This window comes from Podarcis melisellensis, assembly GCF_964234715.1.
Source record: "Podarcis melisellensis genome assembly, chromosome: 18".
Taxonomy (NCBI): domain Eukaryota; kingdom Metazoa; phylum Chordata; class Lepidosauria; order Squamata; family Lacertidae; genus Podarcis; species Podarcis melisellensis.
The window spans coordinates 5,079,167-5,104,918 of NC_138536.1; the positions used below are offsets into that span (position 1 = coordinate 5,079,167).

The 25,752-nt window shown below is 47.9% G+C and overlaps 1 protein-coding gene across 1 annotated transcript in view; it reads left to right on the forward strand.

Moving 5' to 3' along the window:
* Positions 1-8,877: 8,877 nt before the first annotated feature.
* Positions 8,878-25,752, forward strand: part of ANO8 (anoctamin 8) — a 45,134-nt gene continuing 28,259 nt past the window's right edge. Inside the window, exons 1-2 of the mRNA XM_081895445.1 lie at positions 8,878-9,281; positions 23,288-23,398. Of these exons, the coding sequence (XP_081751571.1) occupies positions 9,173-9,281; positions 23,288-23,398 (220 nt within the window). The 5' untranslated portion in view covers positions 8,878-9,172. The remainder of the gene's footprint in view (positions 9,282-23,287; positions 23,399-25,752) is intronic.

Genomic DNA, 25,752 nt, shown 5'->3' on the forward strand with positions numbered 1-25,752 from the left:
TCAATATCTGCCATTTGAGCATCTTTTTCTTCTATTATTATTATTTGGCGGATGTTTTTGTAAAGGTTTGCAAACGCTTGCCTATCTAAACTCGATAAATATTATTATTATTATTATTATTATTATTATTATTTGGCTGATGGTTTTGTAAAGGTTTGCAAACGCTTGCCTATATAAACTCGATACATTATTATTATTATTATTATTTGGCTGATGGTTTTGTAAAGGTTTGCAAACGCTTGCCTATCTAAACTCGATAAATTATTATTATTTGGCTGATGGTTTTGTAAAGGTTTGCAAACGCTTGCCTATCTAAACTCGATAAATAATAATAATAATAATAATAATAATAATAATAATAATAATAATAATAATTTGGCTGATGGTTTTGTAAAGGTTTGCAAACGCTTGCCTATCTAAACTCGATAAATTATTATTATTATTATTATTATTATTATTTGGCTGATGGTTTTGTAAAGGTTTGCAAACGCTTGCCTATATAAACTCGATACATTATTATTATTATTATTATTATTATTTGGCTGATGGTTTTGTAAAGGTTTGCAAACGCTTGCCTATCTAAACTCGATAAATAATAATAATAATAATAATAATAATAATAATAATAATAATAATAATAATAATAATTTGGCTGGTGGTTTTGTAAAGGTTTGCAAACACTTGCCTATATAAACTCGATAAATTATTATTATTATTATTATTATTATTATTATTATTTGGCTGATGGTTTTGTAAAGGCTTGCAAATGCTTGGCTATATAAACTCGATTAATAATAATAATAATAATAAGGAGGGCGATGGGTTTTCTTGGGGTCCTCAGCACCTTTAACCCAAGAGCAGCAAAATAATGGACACCTTCCCGGCCCTATAGCTCGCTTGCTGCTCTGTGAAGGACCGTGGGGGAAAATGCACTCTGCGTATGCTCAGGTGCACGCTTGCCTCCCTTGCGAAACGAGCCCTCGCCTGCATTGCATCTCCCGAAAGGGAAGGTGCGTGCACCCAGCTGAACCCTGGGGTGACGTCACGTCCTTGCTGCTCCGGGGTGGGGGAGCCTTTTTGGGAATAATCACTGAGTGATCCATTACGACCTGGCCTGTCGCCGGATTGCAAAGCGAGCAACCTGCAATCTTTCCCCCTCCCTCTCGGCGTCTCCTGCCTCCTTTATGCAAAAAAAGAAGAAGAGAGAAAACCCAACGGGCTTCTCCTCGCCGCAAACCCGCCCTCCCGCATGACAGCGCTTGTCTGTGAAACATAACATTTTATTTGGGATCTCGCCCTGGCGCTGGGTTTTTGCAGGGCTGCATGGTTCTCTCTGTGTGTTGCAAACACCGTTGCACAGGACTCCTCCTGGGTCTCCTCCTTATCCACAGGGCGCTGTGAGGGTCGAGGAGGGTCTGGAAGGGTTGGTGGGGGCTCCCATCTGTTTTGTCCTCCATCTTGGTCTGTGGGCGGGCATGGGGAAGATTGCAAAAAAGTTTTACCCTAGTTTTATAGGAATTCTAAGGTCTTTATAAAAATTTATATATCTATATATACATATACATAAATATACATATATTTATAAGTACCGTATATATATATATATATACATATACATATATACACATACAGTGGTACCTCGCAAGACGAAATTAATTCGTTCTGCGAGTTTTTCCGTCTTGCGAATTTTTCGTCTTGCGAAGCACAGATCACCAAAGTCTTCAAAAACCTCAAAAAAGGCTACCACACCGCGTGCTACCAGTTGCTCCTCGAAGTCAAGTCGCAACTGCACCTCTTCAAGCAATGCACCCTGGGTATTAACGGTTTTAAGAAAAAGGAAACAAACTCGCAAGACGTTTTCGTCTTGCGAAGCAAGCCCATAGGGAAATTCGTCTTGAGAAGCAACTCAAAAAACGAAAAACTCTTTCGTCTTGCAAGTTTTTCGTCTTACGAGGCATTCGTCTTGCGAGGTACCACTGTACATGGATATATATATATATATATCTTCCTAAATGTACAAGGCAAACACATACATAAGTATACAAACCACATGTCTGAAATAGTAAGGTAAAAGTAAAGGGACCCCTGACCGTTAGGTCCAGTCATGGCCGACTCTGGGGTTGCGGCGCTCATCTCGCTTTATTGGCCAAGGGAGCCGGTGTACAGCTTCCAGGTCATGTGGCCAGCAGGACTAAGCCGCTTCTGGCGAACCAGAGTAGCGCAAGGAAACACCGTTTTCATTCCCGCTGGAGTGGTACCTACCGTATTTTTCGCCCTATAGGACACAATTTTCCCCCTCCAAAAATGAAGGGGAAATGTGTGTGCGCCCTATGGGGCGAATGCAGGCTTCAGGCAGCTCTCCACAAGCCTTGGGAACCCCGCAGGAGTTTCTGCGGGCTCCCTAGGTTTGCGGATAGCAGCGTGCATCCCAAAGCCTGGGGCGCGCTGAGCAGCACGCCCCGGGCTTTGGGCAGATATCTGCAAGCCTGGGAAGCCCACTGGGAGTTCCCGCAGGGCTCCCAAGGCTTGCGGATAGCAACCTGTTCTGGGGGCTGGGGTCGTGGGAAGCTCGGGGGGGAATATATTTTTTTTCTCCCCCCCCCCAAAAAAAACTACGTGCGCCCTATGGGCCGGTGCACCCTATAGGGCGAAAAATACGGTATTTATCTACTTGCACTTTCACGTGCTTTCGAACTGCTAGGTTGGCAGGAGCAGGGACCGAGCAACAGGAGCTCACCCCCTGGCGGGGATTCGAACCGCCGGGCTCTGTGGTTTAACCCACAGCGCCAACAATTCTGAAGCTGTTTTGACTCTCCTAAATGGACCTCAAATGTTTCTCTGTAAGGAGGAAGGAAATAGGAAAAGCTTTCCAATTGTCTTTGGCCCATAGGGGCTTACACTTCCCTTTGCAAATACAGCCTGGCAAGTATCTGTTAAGCTGAGTGCACTCTCAACAAAGAGATTCAGGAATTAAGTATTTACCATCTCCAAGGAATGGCCCGGCTACCCAGAAAAGGCAATCAGATAAGCCATTGTCAGGTATCCTGGCAGACAGGAGAGACGTAACACACTCCAATTTCAGCCAGGGACCACCTCTTTCTGTGATGTATGCATGATGTTTTGGGTGGTGGTCTTGGGCTACAGGGTGGGCAGTTTCAAAAGTATATATAAGAGCTTGCACAACAATGTTCTGGATTCCTCTCCTCCCTCCCTGCGTGGGGTGAGCAGGGGACCCTGTTGCAACAGTTTAATAAAGATCAGGCTTACTAGCTGCTTTGCTTCTCAATACCTCAATACCTCGGGTTACATACGCTTCTGGTTACAGACTATTACCTTGGGTTAAGAACTTTGCTTCAGGATGAGAACAGAAATTGTGTGGCTGCAGCAAGAGGCCCCATTAGCTAAAGTGGTGCTTCAGGTTAAGAACAGTTTCAGGTTAAGAACGGACCTCCAGAACGAATTAAGTACTTAACCCGAGGTACCGCAGTATTTACACAATGGTCCCCACATGATTGGCTAATTCTGGGATTCTCCTGTAGGCCAATCAGGTTGCGGATTCACTTCCACCTGGAGCTGGATTGGGTGGCTTCTGTGGACCAGTCAGACTGCTGCATTCTGGGTCCTAGTCAACTCAGTACCTAACATCGGCCAACCTTGAGAAGGGGGTGCTGGATGTTGTAAATAAAAAATATGCCCCTTTCCCTTATGGGGTATCCAAGAGCCCATATAGAGTCCTTACATAGGTTCCCTATTGGTAGGAGAAAATAACAGAGGCCAAACAGAGAATATTGAGAAGCAAAGCAGCTAGTAAGCTTGATCTTTATTGATCTGTTGCAACAGGGTGCTCCCCTCACACACAGGAGAGGAAGAGGACCCCCAAAATTGCTGTGCAAAGGCTTATAAAGAGTTTTGAAATTCCCATCCTCTAGATCAAGACCACCGCCAGAAACATTATGCATACATCACAGAAGGGGTGTAACCTAAGACCACCCCTCAGATACATCCCACCTACATCACAGAAATTTAAATGTTGTTTTTCTCCTGTCACAGTTTATCTCCTGTCTGGCAAGTTACTTGATTGGATTGCCTGGGGAGCCTGGCCATTCTTTTGTAGTGGTAAAATACTTAGTTCCTGGGCCAGGTTACAGGCTCACACCCTATTCATATCTTAAATGTGCCCTTAAGACAGGATTTGTGAGGAAAGAGACAATGGGGAGACTTTTCCAGTTTGACCTTGCAGAGAAAAGATTTGCTCAGTTTAGGAATCAAAATGGTTCCAGGTTGGCCTTCCTGTGTTGATCTATGTATGTGCGGTTATGAACATTGTTGTTGTTGTTTAGTCGTTTAATCATGTCCGCCTCTTTGTGACCCCCTGGACCAGAGCATGCCAGACACTCCTGTCTTCAACTGCCTCCCTCATGTTTGTAGCTTCAAGAACACTGTCCAATCATCTTCTCCCCTTCTCCTTGTGCCCTCCATCTTTCCCAACATCAGGGTTTTTTCCAGGGAGTCTTCTCTTCTCATGAGGTGGCCAAAGTATTGGAGCCTCAGCTTCACGACCTGTCCTTCCAGTGAGCACTCAGGGCTGATTTCCTTAAGAATGGATAGGTTTGGTCTTCTTGCAGTCCATGGGACTCTCCAGAGTCTCCTCCAGCACCATAATTCAAAAGCATCAATTCTTCGGTGATCTGCCTTCTTTATGGTCCAGCTCTCACTTCCATATCTAAGACCATAAAATTCCTATCACATGGACTAGTTGGGTGCTCCCTTTGGCCTGGTCCAGGAATCGGACCAGAAGAGGAACCTGCTTTAAAGCGGATTGGGCCGATTTGTGGAGAAGGAGGATTGCTTTGTTTTCCATAGAGACATCCAGCTAAGGTTGGGGACAAGGGCACCTCTGAATTCTTGCTGCGGATCACGAATGGGGGAGAACCGCTGTGGGTTTTCTGTTGGGTCATCTGCCTGGCCACCGTGAGAACAGGACACTAGACTGGCTGGGTCCCTTTATGCTCTGCTGCAGCTGATGTCCTTAACCAGCGATATCTCTGGATTGTGTGTGTGTGTGTGCGCGCACACAGTGAATTCTGAAAATGGGAGGCCAGCCATTTAAACCTAGCTCTGTTTCCACCAAGAAAAACTGTATTTACTGCTTAATCATTGTTTGGAATAAAGGCACTCTGCATGTTGTCATTGGACGGCCTTAAAAACAATGATACATCTTTTTAAAAAATATATCTTTATGTACATACGGTACAAGTAAACAAACAAATAACAGAAAAATCAAACAAACCACCACACTATAAGATACAAGAAGATTAATACAATTATCATCCTATATACTCCTGATACTGAACACAATTATAAAACTTATAGAGAAGAAATTTAAAACTGACTTCCAATTAATCTCACTGTACTCTATCTATCCATTGCTTTATACCGCACAGTTAGATATTTCTTATATAGTTTCTTTTTACCTCCCTACGAACTTATATTTATACAATACAGGGATCAGTCTAATTCTGCCAAGATGTTTCCTTTTATTCCATAGTTTTCTAAATATTCTTTAAAGATTCCCCAATCCTTATGCATTTATGTAGCTTTCTAATTTGCAGATTTCATGAGTCCCTATAAAAAAAAAATGTGTGTATGTGCAGATTTTCAGAATGCTCAGCCCCACACTCGTTTTTTTAAAGGAAGCCCACCTAAATGCTACACGGTGCTGGTAAATTCAAGTTTGCGGAATGATCTGGAGCTTTAAACAATATCCCCAAAAAGTGCTCCCCTACCCACAAGGAAGCCGGTCCCTTGCAAATGGTGATGTTGTCCAAAAATGACACTTCACACATGCATACACTGAACCCAAACACATTACAGGCCTTAAATTCAACCTCAGCAAAGGGACCTTGTACACCCCAGGTCAAGTTACCTTGCTGGTATTTTTAAACCCATCTCGGGTCCCTGTCTCTAGAAATAACAGCCTGACCTTTGGGGGACCCAAGGAGACGTCTGAGGTCAAGACAGGAAAACAACCCCGGAGAAAAGAGAAATCTGGGAAGGTTTTTAAGGCGATTTCAGCAAAAAGAAGCAGTGAGACGAAGTGGGGAAGGGGAAAGACCCACTTGGAAGAGCAGAAACAGCCTCCGAAGCTATTTTGGAGTTCTAACTCCCGGAGGGCCAAATATCACAACAATATCTAACAAGAGGGATTATTTAGCTGTGATTCCTTTATTGCATAGATGGTTCTTGGGTTCTTTTTCAAGCCCACGATTCTGTGATTCTAAGAGAAACCCTTTCTCCTTGTCCCATAAATACCAAGGTTGATGATGATGATGATGATGATGATGATGATAATAATAATAATAATAATAATAATAATAATAATAATAATAATATATTATTTATACCCCGCCCATCTGGCTGAGTTTCCCCAGCAACTCTGGGCGGCTTCCAATCAAGTGTTCAAAACAATACGGCATTAAATATTAAAAACTTCCCTAAACAGGGCTGCCTTCAGATGTCTTTTAAAGATAGGATAGCTGCTTATTTCCTTCACAACTGTAGGGAGGGCGTTCCACAGGGCGGGTGCCACCACCGAGAAGGCCCTCTGCCTGGTTCCCTGTAACTTGGCTTCTCGCAATGAGGGAACTGCCAGAAGGCCCTCGGCGCTGGACCTCAGTGTCCGGGCAGAACGATGGGGGTGGAGATGCTCCTTCAGGTATACAGGACCAAGGCCGTTTAGGGCTTTCAAGCACCAACACTTTGAATTGTGCTTGGAAACGTACTGGGAGCCAATGCAGATCTCTCAGGACTGGTGTTATATGGTCCCAGCGGCCACTCCCAGTCACCAGTCTAGATGCTGCATCCCATGGGCAAACCAGTTGGGCAGTAAATTCAAGAGAGAGGGTGTCTTGGAATTGTGGTGGCCTTTTTTTTAATATAAAAAAGGAAGATTATTATTGTGGCGATGACAATTTGTCAAATAAACACCGCAGAGAGTAGAGTCCTAGGCAAGCCAAGCCTCCATATTTAGGCGCGATCTTATCTCTCAGGAGCCAGATGGCCAAAATGAGATGTCTGTTAAGTTGTGGGTGAACATATCAGACGACACAGCGATTCTTCAAACAGCTCTTGTTTATTCCGAGGCCAGAACAGAACAGAACTGAACTGAAGGATTCAGTCAGCCTGCTTATATAGAGCTCCAGTACAACGTAACTGTAGCAACTTTCTAAAACTATCCAATCACTGAACGTCACTTTCGATCCTTCATTTGCATACAAACTATCCAATCACTTTCGATCCTTCATTTGCATAACTATCTACAGTATCCCCCTGCTGGCCCAGGGTGAGAACTTCAGTACATAACAATGTCCTTTCCTGCCCTGCTGGTGAACTCACACTGTTTCATTGATTTGCTGGGTTCAACTGAGTTTTTTATAAAAAAATTCTGTGCACATGCGTTAAAAACAAACAAACCACTTGTTTTATTGTAAGCGCTTTTGGGGTGCCTTTGCAGGAAAGCAGGATATAAATACGGTGTTTCTGTTTTGCTTTGTCTCTGCTAAAAATCCTGCCATATCCTTCACTAGGAATGTGGGGGGTGGGAAATTAAATCAAACAATGTATTTTGGGTATATAGGATAAGTTATTGGAGAATTCCACCCGCCTCCTTCCATACACTTCATTCCATAGGAGCCAACTCCTAGGGGCCGAGGTCCCTTCAGCCCCCAACCACAATGAAATATTTGAGCCCCCTAAAGTTAAAAGGGGATGCTGGTGGTGCTGTGGGTTAAACCACAGAGCCTAGGGCTTGCCGATCAGAAGGTCGGCAGTTCGAATCCCCACGACTGGGTGAGCTCCCGTTGCTCGGTCCCTGCTCCTGCCAACCTAGCAGTTCAAAAGCACGTCAAAGTGCAAGTAGATAAATAGGTACCACTCCGGCAGGAAGGTAAACGGCGTTTCCGTGCGCTGCTCTGGTTCGCCAGAAGCGGCTTAGTCCTGCTGGCCACATGACCCGGAAGCTGAACGTCGGCTCCCTTGGCCAGTAAAGCGAGATGAGCTCTGCAACCCCAGAGTCGGCCACGACTGGACCTAATGGTCAGGGGTCCCTTTACCTTTATCTAAAGTTAATGGGCATTGCCATTCGAATGTTGTGCTTGTCTCGCATCTTGTGATTGATTATGTGGGGTGTCAGAGATTACCTGCTACCCCCATAATATTTTATTCAAGTCCACCCCCAGCCCTTGCTTCATTCTAACTGGGTATAAATTTTTTAACTGAGATGGCTCCACGTCAGTGGAGCATAGGAGACTCTGCCTGCCCTTTGGCTTGGAATCAACTTGATCCCCTCCCCCTCTTTCCTTTTCCCTTTCTCCTTTTGCGATGGAACTCCTCTTTGGGGACTTCCCTGGCTTTTTTCTGGCCCACGCAGGACCAGTCTGGATATTTGGCCTTGGTGAAGACTTGACGTTTTCATTCCCCAAAAAGTTTTCGATTTGAGTTTCTGCTGAAATGAGGCTGCATTTAATCTTGTTTTTAAGTTGTATTTCAATCAATTGTTTTTATACCTGGTGCCAGCCTCCCTGAGCCCGGTCTTGGCTGGGGAGGGTATAATAAAATTTATTATTATTATCTCTCAAGAGTCGTGGGTTCGAGTTCCCTTCCAACGCCACAGTCCGATGATTCTGACTTATCTGCTAGCTCTCAAGTCTCAGAATCTTGAAGGAGGGAGGAAATTGATCCCTCGCCGGCTGCTGGCAGATGGCGCTGAGGAGACGCAGGCCAACCAGACTATTAAAAGCTCCTTGCCTTTTAACTTAACAGCTCCCCCCACCCTCTCCTTTGTCCCTCCTTCTGGCTGGCTGTCTCCTCGCTCGCTCGGAGGCACCTTTCGGCGCTGCTCTCCGGCAGGGGCTCACCTGGCCCGGGAAAAGAGAGAGAGAGAGACCCCTCCTTTGCGCACCTGCCTCGGGTCTTTGCACCCCTCTCCTGCCAGCTCGGATGGCGCTTCGGATGCGGCAGGTAGTCGGCCGTCCTGCGCTCCCGCTGCAGCCGCCGCCGCGCTGGCTATTGTGAGAGCAGCAGCCCGGGGTTTCTTGGCTAGCGGGGAAGCCTGCATCCCGGCCTCTGCAATGCTGTCTTTGCGGTCCAGCCCTCAACCTTGAGCTCAGTCGCGATGCCAGAGAGCGGGGCAGGAGCGGCGCCGGGCTCCCAGGACAGCGAGCGCCACAAGAGGGGCGCCACAGATGGCGAGGCGTCCGGGCCAGCTGCCACCGGGGTCCTGGGTGAGTATTTGGCGAGGTTTGGGCCACCTCCGTGGCGCTATCCCTTGGGAGGGTGGGGGAAACAACAGTGGTGCAAGGGTCTGGGGGGTGGTAGAAGAGAGATGAGGCCGGATTTTCGGGGGTGCCCAGCAGACTTTGCCAAAGTTGGGGGAAACCGAACCTTTGGACCCGGCTAAACCCGGGATGGGGGAAGGTGGGTCGTCCGGCGCGAAAGGAGCGACGCGGAGCATCCGTGGTACCCGGGAAAGCGCATCTCTTGGGCGTCGAGCTATTGTCTGGAATCGTTAAGCCCCTTCCGCTGTCGAGGGAGGAAGACCCTCGCCCCAGCCTTTTGTTGTGCAATGGCCAGCCACGGGTTTTCGGCAAGAGGGTCTCCGGAAGCTGTTTCGGAAGGGGGTCCTTCTTTCCACCGGTGCGTATTTTTACGCACGCTTGGACCCCACACCGTTTCGGTCCGCGCTCTCTCTCTCTCTCTCTCTCTCTCTCTCTCTCTCTCTCTCTCTCTCTCTCTCTCTCTCTCTCTCTCTCCGCCTGATGTCATCCTTCCACAACGTGCCGGCGGGGGGGAGAGCGGGGGATGCTCAGCCCATTCAGAAATTCTCCTCCGCCGTACGCTCCTGCGGAGGAGGAGTGCGGAATTGCCGCCGCGGGCACACCAGAGCGGGAGAAGCAGCCCCGGCGCTGCGGTCCACTGCAGATGCGCTCCTCGGGATGGCACCGCCGGGGAGGCGTCCGAAGGGCTCGGAGGGAGCACGTGTCGCTTGAGCTGCGGGCGAGGAGGAGGCCGAGGGCCGTGGTCTGCCGCGGTGCCGAAGGACAGAGGGAGCGCAAATCCAAACGCCGAAGGCCTTTCGACCGGACCAACCAGGTTCTCCATACTGGACCCTTTTGGGTACACCGAGGCGTTGCGCCTTGACGCTTTTCGGCACGGTTCGTAGGTCCGGGAGGATTGTTCTGCCCTCAATGGCCTGGGATTTATTTACATTTTTTTAATAAAATAAATAAACTCAGGCGTCTCCAGAAGAGAGTCCCTCGCCTTCACCGCAGGCAGTTCGGATGCGCTTAACAGCTGGAGATTCCTTGACCAGTTTGGTCCCGACAATGGGTGCAAATATCTCCATGGGACAGATAGAAGTCTATCCATAGGTGCCAGCTCCCTGGGTGCCTGAGCACCCACAAATTCCCCCTGCAAAGGAGCCGGGCACCCACAAATATCTGGGCCAGGGTCATGCATGCTGCATGATGGCACCCGCAGTTGTGAGGCCAAGCTGGCAGCCCTGAGTCTGACGGAGCTTTCTCTTCCACCACCAACCTGCCAAACCACCCCAGTTGTCTGAATGAGCGACAGCTTTTTGATTCTGCAGCAAAGGTGACCTTAATTCAGCCTTCCCAAGGTTAGAAAGGGGGAATCTGGGGAGGGATGCCTGCAGAACCGGCAGAAAGAGCTCAGGGGGAACAGGGCAGGCCTGCTAGGGACCTGAGGCTCAAGACCCCTGGAACACCCACCTTTTGCTAATGAACACAACTGCCCCAGTACACGGTTGTGGGGTAGGGGTGGGGGGGAGGTTCCCGAGCTATGGATTAAAGCAGGGCATCTTGGTGCCATGGCATGCCGCAGAGGTCCACCTTGGAGGTGTATTATTCTGCCGCCCCCTCCCCCTTGCTCTTATGTCTTGGGCCTTCTGGGAATGGAGAATTATTCCCAGTGCAGCTTGTTGGAAGATTCGGGACAGCTTAAAGCAGGGATCAACAAACCTTTTCAGCAGCAGGCCGGTCCACTGTCCCTCAGAACCTTGTGGGTGCCAGACTATATTTTGGAAAATATAAATACCCTGCCTCCGGGCCTGGAGGAGGAACGTACTCTGCATGCGCTCAGGAGCATGTCTCGGCGCTGCCTGCTCACTGGCTTTGTTGGCGAGCAGCGGCGGCTTCATTGGCCCATCCCCGCAGAGCTCCCAGGCGGCGCGTACCATGCGCTGCGGCCCGTCGCCCAAGGCCAGGTCGGCGGGCAGGCCGCGCACATGGAGCACCGCCAAGCTTGCCACCTGCAGCAGTGTCGAGGTGGGCACCAGGCACAGGGCCAGCAGGTGTGCCAAGCTCCGGGTAATAATAATAATAATAATAATAATAATAATAATAATAATTAATAATAATTTATTTATACCCCGCCCATCTGGCTGGGTTTCCCCAGCCGCTCTGGGCAGCTTCCAACAAAGTATTATAATACAGTAGTCTGTTAAGAGCTTCCCTTGCCTTCAGACATCTTCTAAAAGTCTGGTAGTTGTTTTTCTCTTTGACATCTGGTGAGAGGGCGTTCCACAGGGCAGGCGCCACCACCGAGAAGGCCCTCTGCCTGGTTCCCTGTAACTTGGCTTCTCGCAATGAGGGAACCGCCAGAAGGCCCTCGGAGCTGGACCTCAGTTTCCGGGCAGAACGATGGGGGTGGAGACGCTCCTTCAGGTATACTGGACCGAGGGCTTTAAAGGTCAGCACCAACACTTTGAATTGTGCTCGGAAACGTACTGGGAGCCAATGTAGGTCTTTTTATGTGGTCTCGGCGGCCGCTTCCAGTCACCAGTCTAGCTGCCACATTCTGGCATGGACCAGACCCGCTGCCCATTCACCAACCTCTCTGTCTATGGCCACGCCGGGTTTACCTCAGCACACGGGCGAAAAGGCCTCGGATTGGCTGCAGGAGCTTCTTGCAGCCAATCTGAAGCTGTGCCAGCATCACAGAAGTCAGTCCCCGCACAGCAATGTGTCCGCAGCTTCTGTTCAAGGAAACGCCGCGCCGCGCCGGTTTAGCTCACCACAGGGACTGACTGAGTGGGCAGCAGGGTCCGCGGACCAGATTTACGAGCCTGGTTGGCCGCATCCGGACCCCAGGCCGTAGTTTGCCAGCCCCTGGCTTAAAGGAAAGACATCTTCACACAGAGCAAGTTAAACATATACATATCATTTCCAACAATCATAGAACATAACTTCTTATCTTATACAATATTTTAGACTTCCGTCAACACCTCTGATGATTTTTCGTTCTTTATCACTTATTCTGCATTTCTTAATTTCTCTATTACTCTTTATTATCATTAACTAACATTTCTTCTCAAAGTCTTTCTTGCAATATTTCAAATAGTCCTCCTTACAGAACTTTCTGCAATCCTACTAGCGTGATCTGCTCATTACCGTTCCTTTTCAAATAGTTCGTATATTTACTCCAGTCTTCCAAGAATCTCTGGTCCCGCAGGTTTCAAATCCTTCCTGTGAATTTATCTAATTCTGCATAGTCCATCCATTTCACCTGCCGTTCTTCTTTCATTGGTAATTCTTCTTGTTTCCATTTTTGTGCCAATAATATTCTTGCTGCTGTCACAACTTGCGATCCTGTCTATTAACATCATCTCCTACAATGCCAAGTAAAAATACTTCTGGTTCTCCTTATGTCCTTACGTTAGGTCAGGTTTGTTAGGAGCTCCTGTCCAAGGAATGCAATAACTTTCCGAGGCTGATTCAGTTGGGCCTATTCTGTTTTGAAGAGAAGCCTGCCCAGTTTTGCTTCCTGCTAACTCTGGTGAGTGGGACGCGGGTGGTGCTGTGAGTTAAACCACAGAGCCTAGGACTTGCTGATCAGAAGGTCAGAGGTTCGATTCCCTGCGACGGGGTGAGTTCCCGTTGCTCGGTCCCTGCTCCTGCCAACCTAGCAGTTCGAAAGCACGTCAAAGTGCAAGTAGATAAATAGGCACCACTCCAGCGGGAAGGTAAACGGTGTTTCTGTGCACTGCTCTGGTTCGCCAGAAGCGGCTTAGTCATTCTGGCCACATGACCCAGAAAAACTGTCTGTGGACAAATGCCAGCTCCCTCAGCCAGTAAAGCAAGATGAGCGCCGCAACCCCAGAGTCGTCTGCGACAGTGACGACAACAACAACAACAAGAAGAATAAGAATAAAGTGGTACCTCAGGTTAAGTACTTAATTTGTTCCGGAGGTCCGTTCTTAACCTGAAACTGTTCTTAACCTGAAGCACCACTTTAGCTAATGGGGCCTCCCGCTGCTGCTGAGCCGCCGGAGCACAATTTCTGTTCTCATCCTGAAGCAAAGTTCTTAACCCGAGGTACTATTTCTGGGTTAGCGGAGTCTGTAACCTGAAGCGTATGTAACTTGAAGCATATGTAACCCGAGGTAATAGTAGTAGTAGTAATAATAATAATAATAATAATAACAATAATAATAATATATCTATATATGCACTTTATCTATGCAAAGTGCAAGTAGATAAATAGGTACCACTCCGGCGGGAAGGTAAACGGCGTTTCCGTGCGCTGCTCTGGTTCACCAGAAGCGGCTTAGTCCTGCTGGCCACATGACCCGGACGCTGTACGCCGGCTCCCTCGGCCAATAAAGCAAGATGAGCGCCGCAACCCCAGAGTCGGCCACGACTGGACCTAATGGTCAGGGGTCCCTTTACCTTTACTTAACTCTGGTGAAAACCCAGCAGTGCCAAACATTATTAAGTGTGTGAGATAAATGAGATCAGATGCCAGATATACCTCCATTCAGTCAGATCACTTGCCAAAACAGTTGCAAAAATAAAAATAAGAATTATTGCAGCAATTTGGAGGGGAAAAATTTGATTGCAGGAAATCTGGTGTGCCAAACCGAAACGCTTTGCAATACCTCAACTGCTTTGTTGTTTAGTCATTCAGTCGTGTCCGACTCTTCATGACCCCTGGACCAGAGTACGCCAGGCACTCCTGTCTTCCACTGCCTCCCAGTTTGGTCAAACCCATGCTGGTAGCTTCGAGAACACTGTCCCACCATCTCATCCTCTGTCGTCCCCTTCTCCTTGTGCCAGCATCAGGGTCTTTTCCAGGGACTCTTCTCCTGAGGTGGCCAAAGTATTGGAGCCTCAGCTTCAGGATCTGTCCTTCCAGTGAGCACTCAGGGCTGATTTCCTTCAGAATGGAGAGGTTTGATCTTCTTGCAGTCCATGGGACTCTCAAGAGTCTCCTCCAGCACCATAATTCAAAAGCATCCATTCTCCGGCGATCAGCCTTCTTTATGGTCCAGCTCTCACTTCCATACATCACTAACGGGAAAACCATAGCTTTAACTATATGGACCTTTGTTGGCAAGGACCTCAGCTGCTAGGCCATCACAAACTACCAGGCAACAGGTTTTTGTTTGGGTTTTAAATCCCCTCTGCCGGTTAATTGATGCCGCGGTCCTGTGTGCACTTACTTGGGAGTAAGTCCCATCGGATTCAGCAGGACTTTTCTGCTGAGCAAAATGCACATAGCGCCGGACTCTGTGGGAAGAAACAGTTGCAAGCTTTGCAAAAGGCGTTTGGGTTCTTGTCGGCCGTTTTTGGTTAGCGACAAGAAGTTTATCCGGAGCCGAGGTGTTAGAAAGGAAAAGCAGACCTCTTTGTCCCAGGGGCTGATTTAATCGGAACTAAGTCAGGGAACAGGATACACTTTGCAGATGTTTCCGGACGTACGGGCAACAAGAAAACACAGGGCATAGTCTTCCTGATTCAACATCGCTGGAACTGTGCTGATTCCGAGTGCTGAAGAGAGTCTGCAATATCATAGATCTTCACCGCATCAAACATTCATCGGAAAGCCAAGCTGTTGCTGCCCCAGCCCCAACTACCATATTTTTTGCTCTATAAGACTCACTTTTCCCCTCCTAAAAAATAGGGGGAAATGTGTGTGCGTCTTATGGAGCGAATGCAGGCTGCCCAGCTATCCCAGAAGCCAGAACAGGAATTGCTGCTTTTGCTGCGCAGCGATCCCTCTTGCTGTTCTGGCTTCTGGGATTCAGAATATTTTTTTCCTTGTTTTCCTCCGCCAAAAACTAGGTGCGTCTTGTGGTCTGGTGTGTCTTATAGAGCGAAAAATACAGTATGTCCTGTGTTTTTCTGTCTCCTCTGCACTGTGATCAACGCCCTCCTCTAAGCCTAGGCTGCTGCCTGCCAGTGTGCATCTATCATGTACATATATTTTCCCAGCAATGCCAGCCTCTGCCCCCTCTATTCCCATGCCAAGGCTGTCCCTGAGCAGCCACAATGCCCGGACTGTTTCTTTCCTTGCTCTGAGAGAAGCAGTCTTTATTCCCACCCAAACAGGACCCAGATGACTGTGATGGGTGAAGAGAGACCTCCTTTGTCAAGGCTCTGATCCATTCTGGATGAGTAGGGTTTTTTTTGGGAGGCTGAGGGCAGCTTTCAACGTCCTTCTCCAGAACCTCCCCAGCTTAGCAGGGGATGCCAAATCCTGAAACCGATTCAGCCTGGTGCGTAGGACGAGTTACGAGCCCGTCCACATACCCCAGAAGAAAACTGGATTTGTTGAAGCCTGCGAAAAAGGACCAGATTCACAGCTCACTTCTTAACCATCCCAGAAAGGATGGAGCTGGGAACCGTGCAAGACTTAAACTCTCATCAGTTCCAGTAGCCAGCATGGCCAGTGGTCAGAGACGATGGGAACTGCAGTACGGGAACATCTGGAAGGAGGCAGTCTGTTACAAAACCAAAGCGTTCCAAAACCAAGGTTCACTTTCCCATGAAAGTAATGCAAAACAGATTAATCCGTTCCAGACTTTTAAAAACAACTCCTAAAATGGCAATTTAACATGGGTTTTACTATCTAACGAGACCATTGATCCATAAAATGAAAGCAATAATCAATGTGCTGTACTATAAAATGAATAAAACAGTACATGGGACGCGGGTGGCGCTGTGGTCTAAACCACAGAGCCTAGGGTTTGCTGATCGGAAGGTCGGCGGTTCGAATCCCCAAGACGGGATGAGCTCCCGTTGCTCGGTCCCTGCTCCTGCCCACCTAGCAGTTCGAAAGCACAGCAAAGTGCAAGTAGATAAATAGGTACTGCTCCGGCGGGAATGTAAACGGCATTTCCGTGCGCTGCTCTGGTTCGCCAGAAGCGGCTTAGTCATGCTGGCCACATGACCCGGAAAAACTGTCTGCGGACAAACGCCAGCTCTCTCGGACAGTAAAGCGAGATGAGCACCGCAACCCCAGAGCCGTCTGCAACAGTTACAACAACAACAATACAGTGGTACCTCAGGTTGCATACGCTTCAGGTTACAGACTCCGCTAAGCCAGAAATAGTACTCCGGGTTCAGAACTTTGCTTCAGGATGAGAACAGAAATTGCACGGAGCAGCTGGAGGCCCCATTAGCTAAAGTGGTGCTTCAGGTTAAGAACAGTTTCAGGTTAAGAACAGACCTCCAGAATGAATTAAGTTCTTAACCCGAGGTACCACTGTAATAATAATAATAATAATAAAATAAAAATAAAAATAATATATATATATACCCCTTCTGGCTGGGTTGCTCCAGCCACTCTTTTTCTACAGATGACTGAGGGCCGTGTGGAACTGAGCGGGGGCTTTTGGGGGCCAAAGGACTGACGGGGAACGGATTTGGGGTGAAGGATCTACAATAGGATTTTTCTGTGGGCACCATGGGGCAGGAGGAGCCGTCAGGTCTTCCTTCCGCACGACGCTTGGAAGCCTGAACCTCCGTCTCTGCATATAAATGAGCATATATGTAGGATTTATGCAAATTTGTGCCTGCAAGCGAGGGTGGGGACGGGCATGCCCCAAATCTTGCTAAGCCCTTAACGAAGCGGATGGAAAGCTAGAATTAATTTTGGTCGGCGCAGAGCTTTCGAGAGGGAGGTGGCTCTGGCCCCAGGGAACTCCCTGACCCCATTATTCCCCTACTTAGGGCGGCAAATCATAGAATCATAGAGCTGGAAGAGACCCCAAGGGCCATCGAGTCCAACCCCCTGCCAAGCAGGAAACACCATCAGAGCACTCCTGACATATGGTTGTCAAGCCTCTGCTTAAAGACCTCCAAAGAAGGAGACTCCACCACACTCCTTGGCAGCAAATTCCGCTGTCAAACAGCTCTTACTGTCAGGAAGTTCTTCCTAATGTTTAGGTGGAATCTTCTTTCTTGTAGTTTGGATCCATGGCTCCGTGTCCGCTTCTCTGGAGCAGCAGAAAACAACCTTTCTCCCTCCTCTATGTGACATCCTTTGATATATTTGAACATGGCTATCATATCACCCCTGAACCTCCTCTTCTCCAGGCTAAACATGCCCAGCTCCCTTAGCCGTTCCTCATAAGGCATCGTTTCCAGGCCTTTGACCATTTTGGTTGCCCTCCTCTGGACATGAACCTTTGCTTGTTATCGCTCTGCGAGGCCCGATCCGAAGGCAGCCGTGCTCTTTGCACCCCCTTGGCTTTGAACCAAAGCCTCTGGCCGTCCACACCCTTTTCCTGCCAGCCTGCCACCCATTCCAGTCCGGCCGGATATTTTTTGTGTGGCGCAAGGTATCCGTGATGCCTAGAAGGTTTCTAACACCGCGTTGGAGGCAGTAAATGTCTCTAATAACCATTTCTGGAAATCACAAGTGGGAAGAGTAATAATAATAATAATAATAATGGTAATAATAGTAAACACTGTTCTAAGGAGAACACGTTGGTGTGTATAGACTAAGTTTGTAAAGCAGACCTAGGAAATAATAATATTCCAAGAATATTAAAGAAGAGATGTGTAAGATGCAATGTAAAAAAGAACATTAAGGGATAATGAGTATTGGAGGAGGGAAGTCTATTAATATTTCCTTTTTCTTTCTTTCCTTTCTTTTTTGTTTTTCCTTTATCATATGCGTTATTATTTCTATTATTTGTATTTGTATTATCTGTGTTTCTTTTTAGGTGAGTGATGAATGTTTGTTTGTTTGCAAAATAAATTGTTTTATAATAGTAGTAGTAGTAGTAAAGGTAAAGGTAAAGGGACCCTTGACCGTTAGGTCCAGTCGTGGCTGACTTTGGGGTCACGGTGCTCATCTCGCTTTACTGGCCGAAGGAGCCGGCATTCAGCTTCCGGGTCATGTGGCCAGCAGGACTAAGCCGCTTCTGGAGAACCAGAGCAGCGGACGGAAACGCTGTTTACCTTCCCGGCAGAGCAGTACCTATTTATCTACTTGCACTTCGTGCTTTCGAACTGCTAGGTGGGCAGGAGCAGGGACCGAGCAACGGGAGCTCACCCCGTCATTGCGGGGATTCGAACTGCCGACCTTCTGATCGTCAAGTCTTAGGCTCTGTGGTTTAACCCACAGCGCCACCCGCGTCCCTCTAGATAGGCCTCCTCTGGGCCAGATCCAGCTGCCGGGCTCTTATGAATCATACGAATATGTGGCAAAACTGAATGCCCTTTGGACCTGTGAGTATTTCTACACAGACGGACGTACAAAATAGCCAAGCCTTGTTCTTGCCACTTAATTTTGGACTTTATGTTGCTCGGGAGAAGCGGAACGGGTAGGAAACAGAACAAAGGAGACCGCCTGGCCCCGTGCATCCGTTCTGGTGGGAACTCCATCACCGGAGGCAGTTGCCATAGAGACGGGTAGCGTTTAGCATCCCTGCTCCTTCCCCTCCTTTCTCTCCCCCTTTCCACTGTTTTCCCAGCGGAAGGCGCTGGCGTGGGGAACATACTGGCATCTTTCAGCAACCAGGTAAGTGACTTCTTTGATCGAGTTGCTGTGGGGCAAGTTGTTCGCACAGCAACATCCTTCAGAGATGAGACAAACCAGGGAGCTTGCAGGCGCCGAGTTTTAGGCCTGCCGTAAAAAATTAGCAGCTGTCGGCTCACGCTGCGAACCTTTCGTTCCGGCTGCAGAGCAACAGGGGAGCGTTTTTTCTGTTCTTATCATTGTGTCGCTGGTTTTCATTCTGATGGCTTTTCGGGGTTACCTGTTTCTGAACGTTGCCGCCTTTGTCCCTGTGCTGTGCAGCTGCGTGGAGGGTCAGGATTGCAAATGAGCTGGACACGAGGTGGACTGCGGGACGGAAAGCCATACCTGCTGGATTTTGGCTGCCAGGGTGGCCATTGAAAGCGCAGGAACACTGCCCTTGAGGGGAGGTTTGGCAACCTTGCAAAGGAGAGAAGTATTGGTGGAGGGACTCCAGAGGTGCTTTCTGGCACATTTGTGATTATTTGTGCTCAGAACGGCAGCAGGGTGGTTAAGCATCTTGTTTTCAAGACTTCAGAAGTTTCTGGGCAGGGGTTTCCCTACCTGTGCATGTCGCCAAATTTCCTGCTGAAAAGGCTGGAACTTTTCACATCATCAAAGTTCCGGTTATTTGTTTATTTTCTGCCGCTTTCGTTCTGCGGAAGTGCCCCCTCCCAGGTGGCGTTGATGCAATAACACTTGGGAAGCAGTGTAGAAAGGCGGCTGGAGTGGAACGACGCATCGAAAGGGAAGGGTAAACCCCACCAGCGAATGCACAATTGTTACATCAGTGACATGTTGCAGTAGACCCCTGACATAGGCGCCTACTCCCCTCCCCTGGTATGCAAGGATGGGCTCAGAGGGCCTTCTCGGTGGTGATGCCTGTCCTGTGGAATGCCCTCCCATCTTCCATCTTCCAGCCCGGACACTGAGGTCCAGCTCCGAGGGTCTTCTGACGGTTCCCTCCCTGCGAGAAGTGAGGTTGCAGGGAACCAGGCAGAGGGCCTTCTCGGTAGTGGCACCCGCCCTGTGGAACTCCCTCCCATCAGATGTCAAGGAAATAAACAACTATCAGACTTTTAGAAGTCATCTGAAGGCAGCCCTGCTTAGGGAAGTTTTTAATGTTTGATGTTTTATTGTGTTTGGGAGCTCCCCAGAGTGGCTGGGGAAACCCAGCCAGATGGGCGGGCTATAAATAATAAACAATTATTATTATTGTTATTATTATTAATCTGGGCCTCCCTGTGGCAGTGGCAGGCCTCTCCAGGCCTCTTCGATCCTCATGGCCATTTCCCGACGCACGTGATGTCACACATGTGACATCATGCACACAGAATGAGCTCCTCCCAAAATGTTGGGTGGAACTCGACGCCTCTCACCCCCAAATCCTCCAATCTGAAGGGACTCTCTCTCTGTGTATGTTTGTGGAGTTTATGAGCTTTAATCATAAAATCGCAGAAATGTAGAGTTGTAAGGGACCTCCAGGGGTCATCGAGTCCAACCCTCTGCAATGTAGGAATCTCAGCTAAAGCCTCCAGGACAGGTGGCCCTCCAACCTCTGCTTCAAAACCTCCGAGGAAGGGGAGTCCACCACCTCCCGAGGGAGACTGTTCCACTGTTGAACAGCTCTTGCTTTCAGAAAGTTCAGTTGGAATCCCCTGTGCTGTAACCTGAATTCGGCAGAAAACAAGCTCGCTCCGTCTTCCACGCGAAAGATTATTCGGTGCCATGGTTTTTTTTTTGCTGCCCTGAACCTCTCATGCCGGGTCCTCCTCCTGCGTCAAGGCCACACTCTTGCACCTGCAAGAGAAATGTCCGTAGCTCCTTTGCCAGAGGAGCGAGAAACCCAGATCTCCCAGTGGGTATTTTAAGCTGGCAACTGACCTCTCTCAAAACACGGTCGACGGTCAGGTGTCCAGCTGGGTCAAAACGCGAGGGGGCCTGGCTGAACGAGGAACGGGGCCCAACCCTCACTGTCATCCAAATGCACTCTTTTTAAATTAATCTTAAAACAGGACCTCATCAATGTAAACAGAAGCTTATTTCTCAGAGTTAGCCTGATGGACTATTAATAGGTTTAGCATCATTCATTCAGAACATGATGCCGTGCAGACACAGATCTGTTTATTTCATAATTGGACACCAGAAAAGCCCAGGTGCGCATTTTGGACTCACCGCTGTCCATGGAGGCGCAGGTCAATTCTGTGTCCAGGGCAGCTCCATCTGGCACACAGGATGAGACCCTCTATGCCCATGGACGGTCTCGCCAGAGTGATGCATGCTCTGGTTATCTCCCGCTTGGACTACTGCAATGCACTCTCCGTGGGGCTACCTTTGAAGGTGACCCGGAAACTGCAATTAATCCATAATGTGGCAGCTAGACTGGTGACTGGGAGCGGCTGCCGAGACCATATAACACCAGTCTTGAAAGACCTACATTAGCTCCCAGGACATTTCTGAGCACAATTAAAAGTGTTGGTGCTGACCTTTAAAGCCCTAAACAGCCTCAGCCCAGTATACCTGAAGGAGCATCTCCACCCCCATCATTCAGCCCGGACACTGAGGTCCAGCTCCGAGGGCCTTCTGGTGGTTCCCTCCCTGCGAAAAGTGAAGTTACAGGGAACCAGGCAGAGGGCCTTCTCGGTGATGGCGCCCGCCCTGTGGAATGCCCTCCCGCCAGATGTCAAAAAGAAAAATAACTACCAAACTTTTAGAAGACATCTGAAGGCAGTCCTCTTTAGGGAAGTTTTTAATGTTTGATTTGTTATTCTGTTTTTAATCTGTTGGGAACCACCCAAAGGACTGATAAATTGGAAGAATAGAGATATGATCCCCCTTAATCTATGGCTCAACAACGTGGAGATATTGGCAACATGAACGGACTGCTTATAGATGCAGACTTTCTTTGGAAAAATGCAACGATAACTGGAAGGAGTTTAAGCAGACATATTAGTTTATTGGCAATTCATTATGTGTATTAGGATAATAAGAATATACACACCTGTATATTTTTCTTTCTTTTCCTGTCTCACTCTTTCGTTTTTATAAATGAAATTCATATATATATTTGTATGGGTTTGGGACAACTTTGTCAGTGACATCGCTGTGAGCCAGACTAGCTTTTAAAGGCGCAGGAGGAGCATGCCTAGCTTTGCTTTCTGATAAGTTGGCAACCCAACGGAGATGAAGATGCAATGTATAGATGGTATATAACACCGGTTAACTTAGCCAAAATGTATAAAGTTAGTAACCAATGTTGGAAATGTAAGGAAAAAGAGGGAACATTTTATCACATGTGGTGGGAATGTAAAAAGGTGAAATGCTTTTGGGAGATGATATATAATGAGTTGGGGGGGAAATGTTGAAATATACATTTATAAAGAAACCAGAAGCATTTCTTTTGGGTATTGTTGGAAATTATATAAATAGAAAGGAATGTAAGCTTTTCTCATATGCAGTAGCAGCAGCAAGAATACTATTGGCCCAAAAATGTAAGTAAGAAGAATTACCAACGATGAAAGAATGGAGGATGAAATTAATGGACTATGCAGAACTTGACAAACTAACAGGAAGGATCCGAAACCGGCGGGACCAGAGGTTTACCGAAGACTGGAGTAAATTTACGGACTATTTGAAAAGTATTTGTGATGATCGGACGACGTTTGTAGGATTGCAAGAAGTTCTGTGAGGAGTATTAGGGGAAATATTGAAAAAACGGAAAAGGAGAGATGATATGTTAAAAGATGTAAAGGCAATATTAAGTTAAGAAATGCGTAAGAAGTGATTAAGACAGAGGATTATCAGAGGTGCTGATGGAAGTCCAGTAAGATTGTATCTGTGATAAATTGTGTGGTACGTTTTATAATTCTATATGCTTATATATATATATATATTACATCTTAGAATCATAGAATCATAGAGTTGGAAGAGACCCCAAGGGCCATCGAGTCCAACCCCCTGCCAAGCAGGAAACACCATCAGAGCACTCCTGACATATGGTTGTCAAGCCTCTGCTTCAAGACCTCCAAAGAAGGAGACTCCACCACACTCCTTGGCAGCAAATTCCACTGTCAAACAGCTCTTACTGTCAGGAAGTTCTTCCTAATGTTTCGGTGGAATCTTCTTTCTTGTAGTTTGGATCCATTGCTCCGTGTCCGCTTCTCTGGAGCAGCAGAAAACAACCTTTCTCCCTCTATGTGACATCCTTTTCTATATTTGAACATGGCTATCATATCCCCCCTTAACCTCCTCTTCTCCAGGCTAAACATGCCCAGCTCCCTTAGCTGTTCCTCATAAGGCATCGTTTCCAGGCCTTTGACCATTTTGGTTGCCCTCCTCTGGACACATTCCAGTTTGTCAGTGTCCTTCTTGAACTGTGGTACTCCCTTAGCCGTCGTACTGCACCGCTCTTGAAAGGCGGGATGTTTTAACTGGCTCATCCTTGCTCTTCTTCACCCCACAGATAAGCTCTTCGGGAAGAGGCTGCTGCAGGTTGGCCGTTACATCATGTCTCACAAATCGTGGATGAAAACGGTGCCTACGGAAAACTGCGATGTCCTGATGACCCTGCCAGGTGCGTTTTGCCAAATTCGGCAGTTTCAGTTCTTTGGTTCAAAACAGAGGGACATAGCAGGCTGACTGTTGCCAAGTCAGAACTCTGCTCCAACTAGCTCAGCTTAGCCAACCGGGCTGGCAGCAGCGGCCGTCCAGGGTTGCAGGCAGAGGATCGGGTGGCGCTGTGGTCTAAACCACAGAGCGTCTTGGGCTTGCTGATCGGAAGGTTGGCGGTTCGAGTCCCCGCGACGGAGTGAGCTCCCGTTGCTCCGTCCCAGCTCCTGCCATCTAGTAATAATTTAATAATAATTTATTACTGATACCCCGCCCATCTGGCTGAGTTTTCCCGGCCACTTCCAATCAAGTGTTAAAAACAATACAGCATTAAATATTTAAAACTTCCCTAAACAGGTCGGCCTTCAGATATCTTCTAAAGAGAAGATAGCTGCTTATTTCCTTCACATCTGAAGGGAGGGCGTTCCACAGGGCGGGCGCCACCACCGAGAAGGCCTTCTGTCTGGTTCCCTGTAACCTTACTTCTCGCAATGACAGAACCACCAGAAGGCCCTCGGAGCTGGACCTCAGTGTCCGGGTAGAACAATGGGGGTGGAGACGCTCCTTCAGGTATACAGGACCGAGGCCGTTTAGGGCTTTAAAGGTCAGCACCAACACTTTGAATTGTGCTCGGAAATGTACTGGGAGCCAATGCAGATCTCTCAGGACCGGTTTTATGTGGTCCCTAGCAGTTCGAAAACACACCAGCGCAAGTAGATAAAGAGGTACCACTCTGGCGGGAAGGTAAACAGCATTCCCCTGCGCTCTGTTTTCTATCACGGTGTCCCGTTGCGCCAGAAGCGGTTTAGTCCTGCCGGCCACATGACCCAGAAAGCTGTCTGTGGACAAACGCCAGCTCCCTCGGCCTGAAAGCGAGATGAGCGCCGCAACCCCGTAGTCGCCTTTGACTGGACTTAGCCATCCAGGGGTCTTTACCCTACGGTCCTTCCACCCCCCACAGCAAACCCAGAGAATAGTACGGGATGGACAGCTAGGGACTGGAGCCTCCACATCCAGGCACTGTCTACCTGCAGAGCCGCAAAGGAAAACGGGCAGGTGTAGAAGCTTCCAGATCAGTTCTGCGTGCTGAGAAAAGCCGACTTTGCCAAGGCCCTGGCAGTTGGTGGCTCCCTTGCCTCCCCATCCCTTAATTTTGGGCACCGAAACGAAGATCGCTGCGTGTTGGTTTCAGGCTCGATCTCTTGTAATCAGACACCAGGCTGGGCGAGAGGCCAGACCATAATGTAGTATGGAGGAAAAGGAGAGAGAGAGAGAGAGATATGAGCTTCTCTTCTTAAGCCTTCCAGTGTGACACACCCCCCCCCCCCCATTTTGATCAGGAAGGTCCCCCGAGGGAACCTGGCAATTGCGTCACTCGCCCGATTTATTTGTTTTTAATTCGTTTCGTTTCGTAACGTACATAAACAGAGAGAGCGTAACGACACGTGAAAGTGCAAAAAGAGGAAAAGTAAACTACGAAGCAGGCACGTATAATGCGCACCGTGGGAGCTTCTTATGCAAGAAAAAAAAAGTCCGCGATCAAGTCTGGTTACAGATTTTTCAGGCTTGGGTTCTTAAAACGGTGCTTCCACTGTAAATAATAATAATAATAATAATAATAATAATAATAAAAACAACAACAACAACAATAATAACAACAACAATAATAATTTATTACTTACCGTATTTTTTGCTCTATAAGACTCACTTTTTCCCTCCTAGAAAGTAAGGGGAAATGTGTGTGCGTCTTACGGAGCGAATGCAGGCTGCGCAGCTATCCCAGAAGCCAGAACAGCAAGAGGGATTGCTGCTTTCACTGCACAGCGATCCCTCTTGCTGTTCTGGCTTCTGAGATTCAGAATATTTTTTTCCTTGTTTTCCTCCTCCAAAAACCAGTCTTATGGTCTGGTGCATCTTACAGAGCGAAAAATACAGTATACCCGATCTGGCCGGGCCTCCCCAGCTACTCTGGGCGGCTTCCAGCAGAATGTTAAACACATAATAAAACATCAAACATGTGTTAAAGCAATGCCAAGTCATGTTAAAAGTGCCTGGAGGTTCTAGTCCTCATCGAAATCTCAAACTGCATGCAATTTCCCCCCTTATAGCTCTGTTTCAGAGGGATAATAATAATAATTTATTATTTATACCCCACCCATCTGGCTGGGCTTCCCCAGACACTCTGGGCGGCTTCCAAGAAATATTAAAATACTGTAATGTATCAAACATTAAAAGCTTCCCTAAACAGGGCTGCCTTCAGATGTCTTCTAAAAGTCTGGTAGTTGTTGTTCTCTTTGACATCTGGTGGGAGGGCGTTCC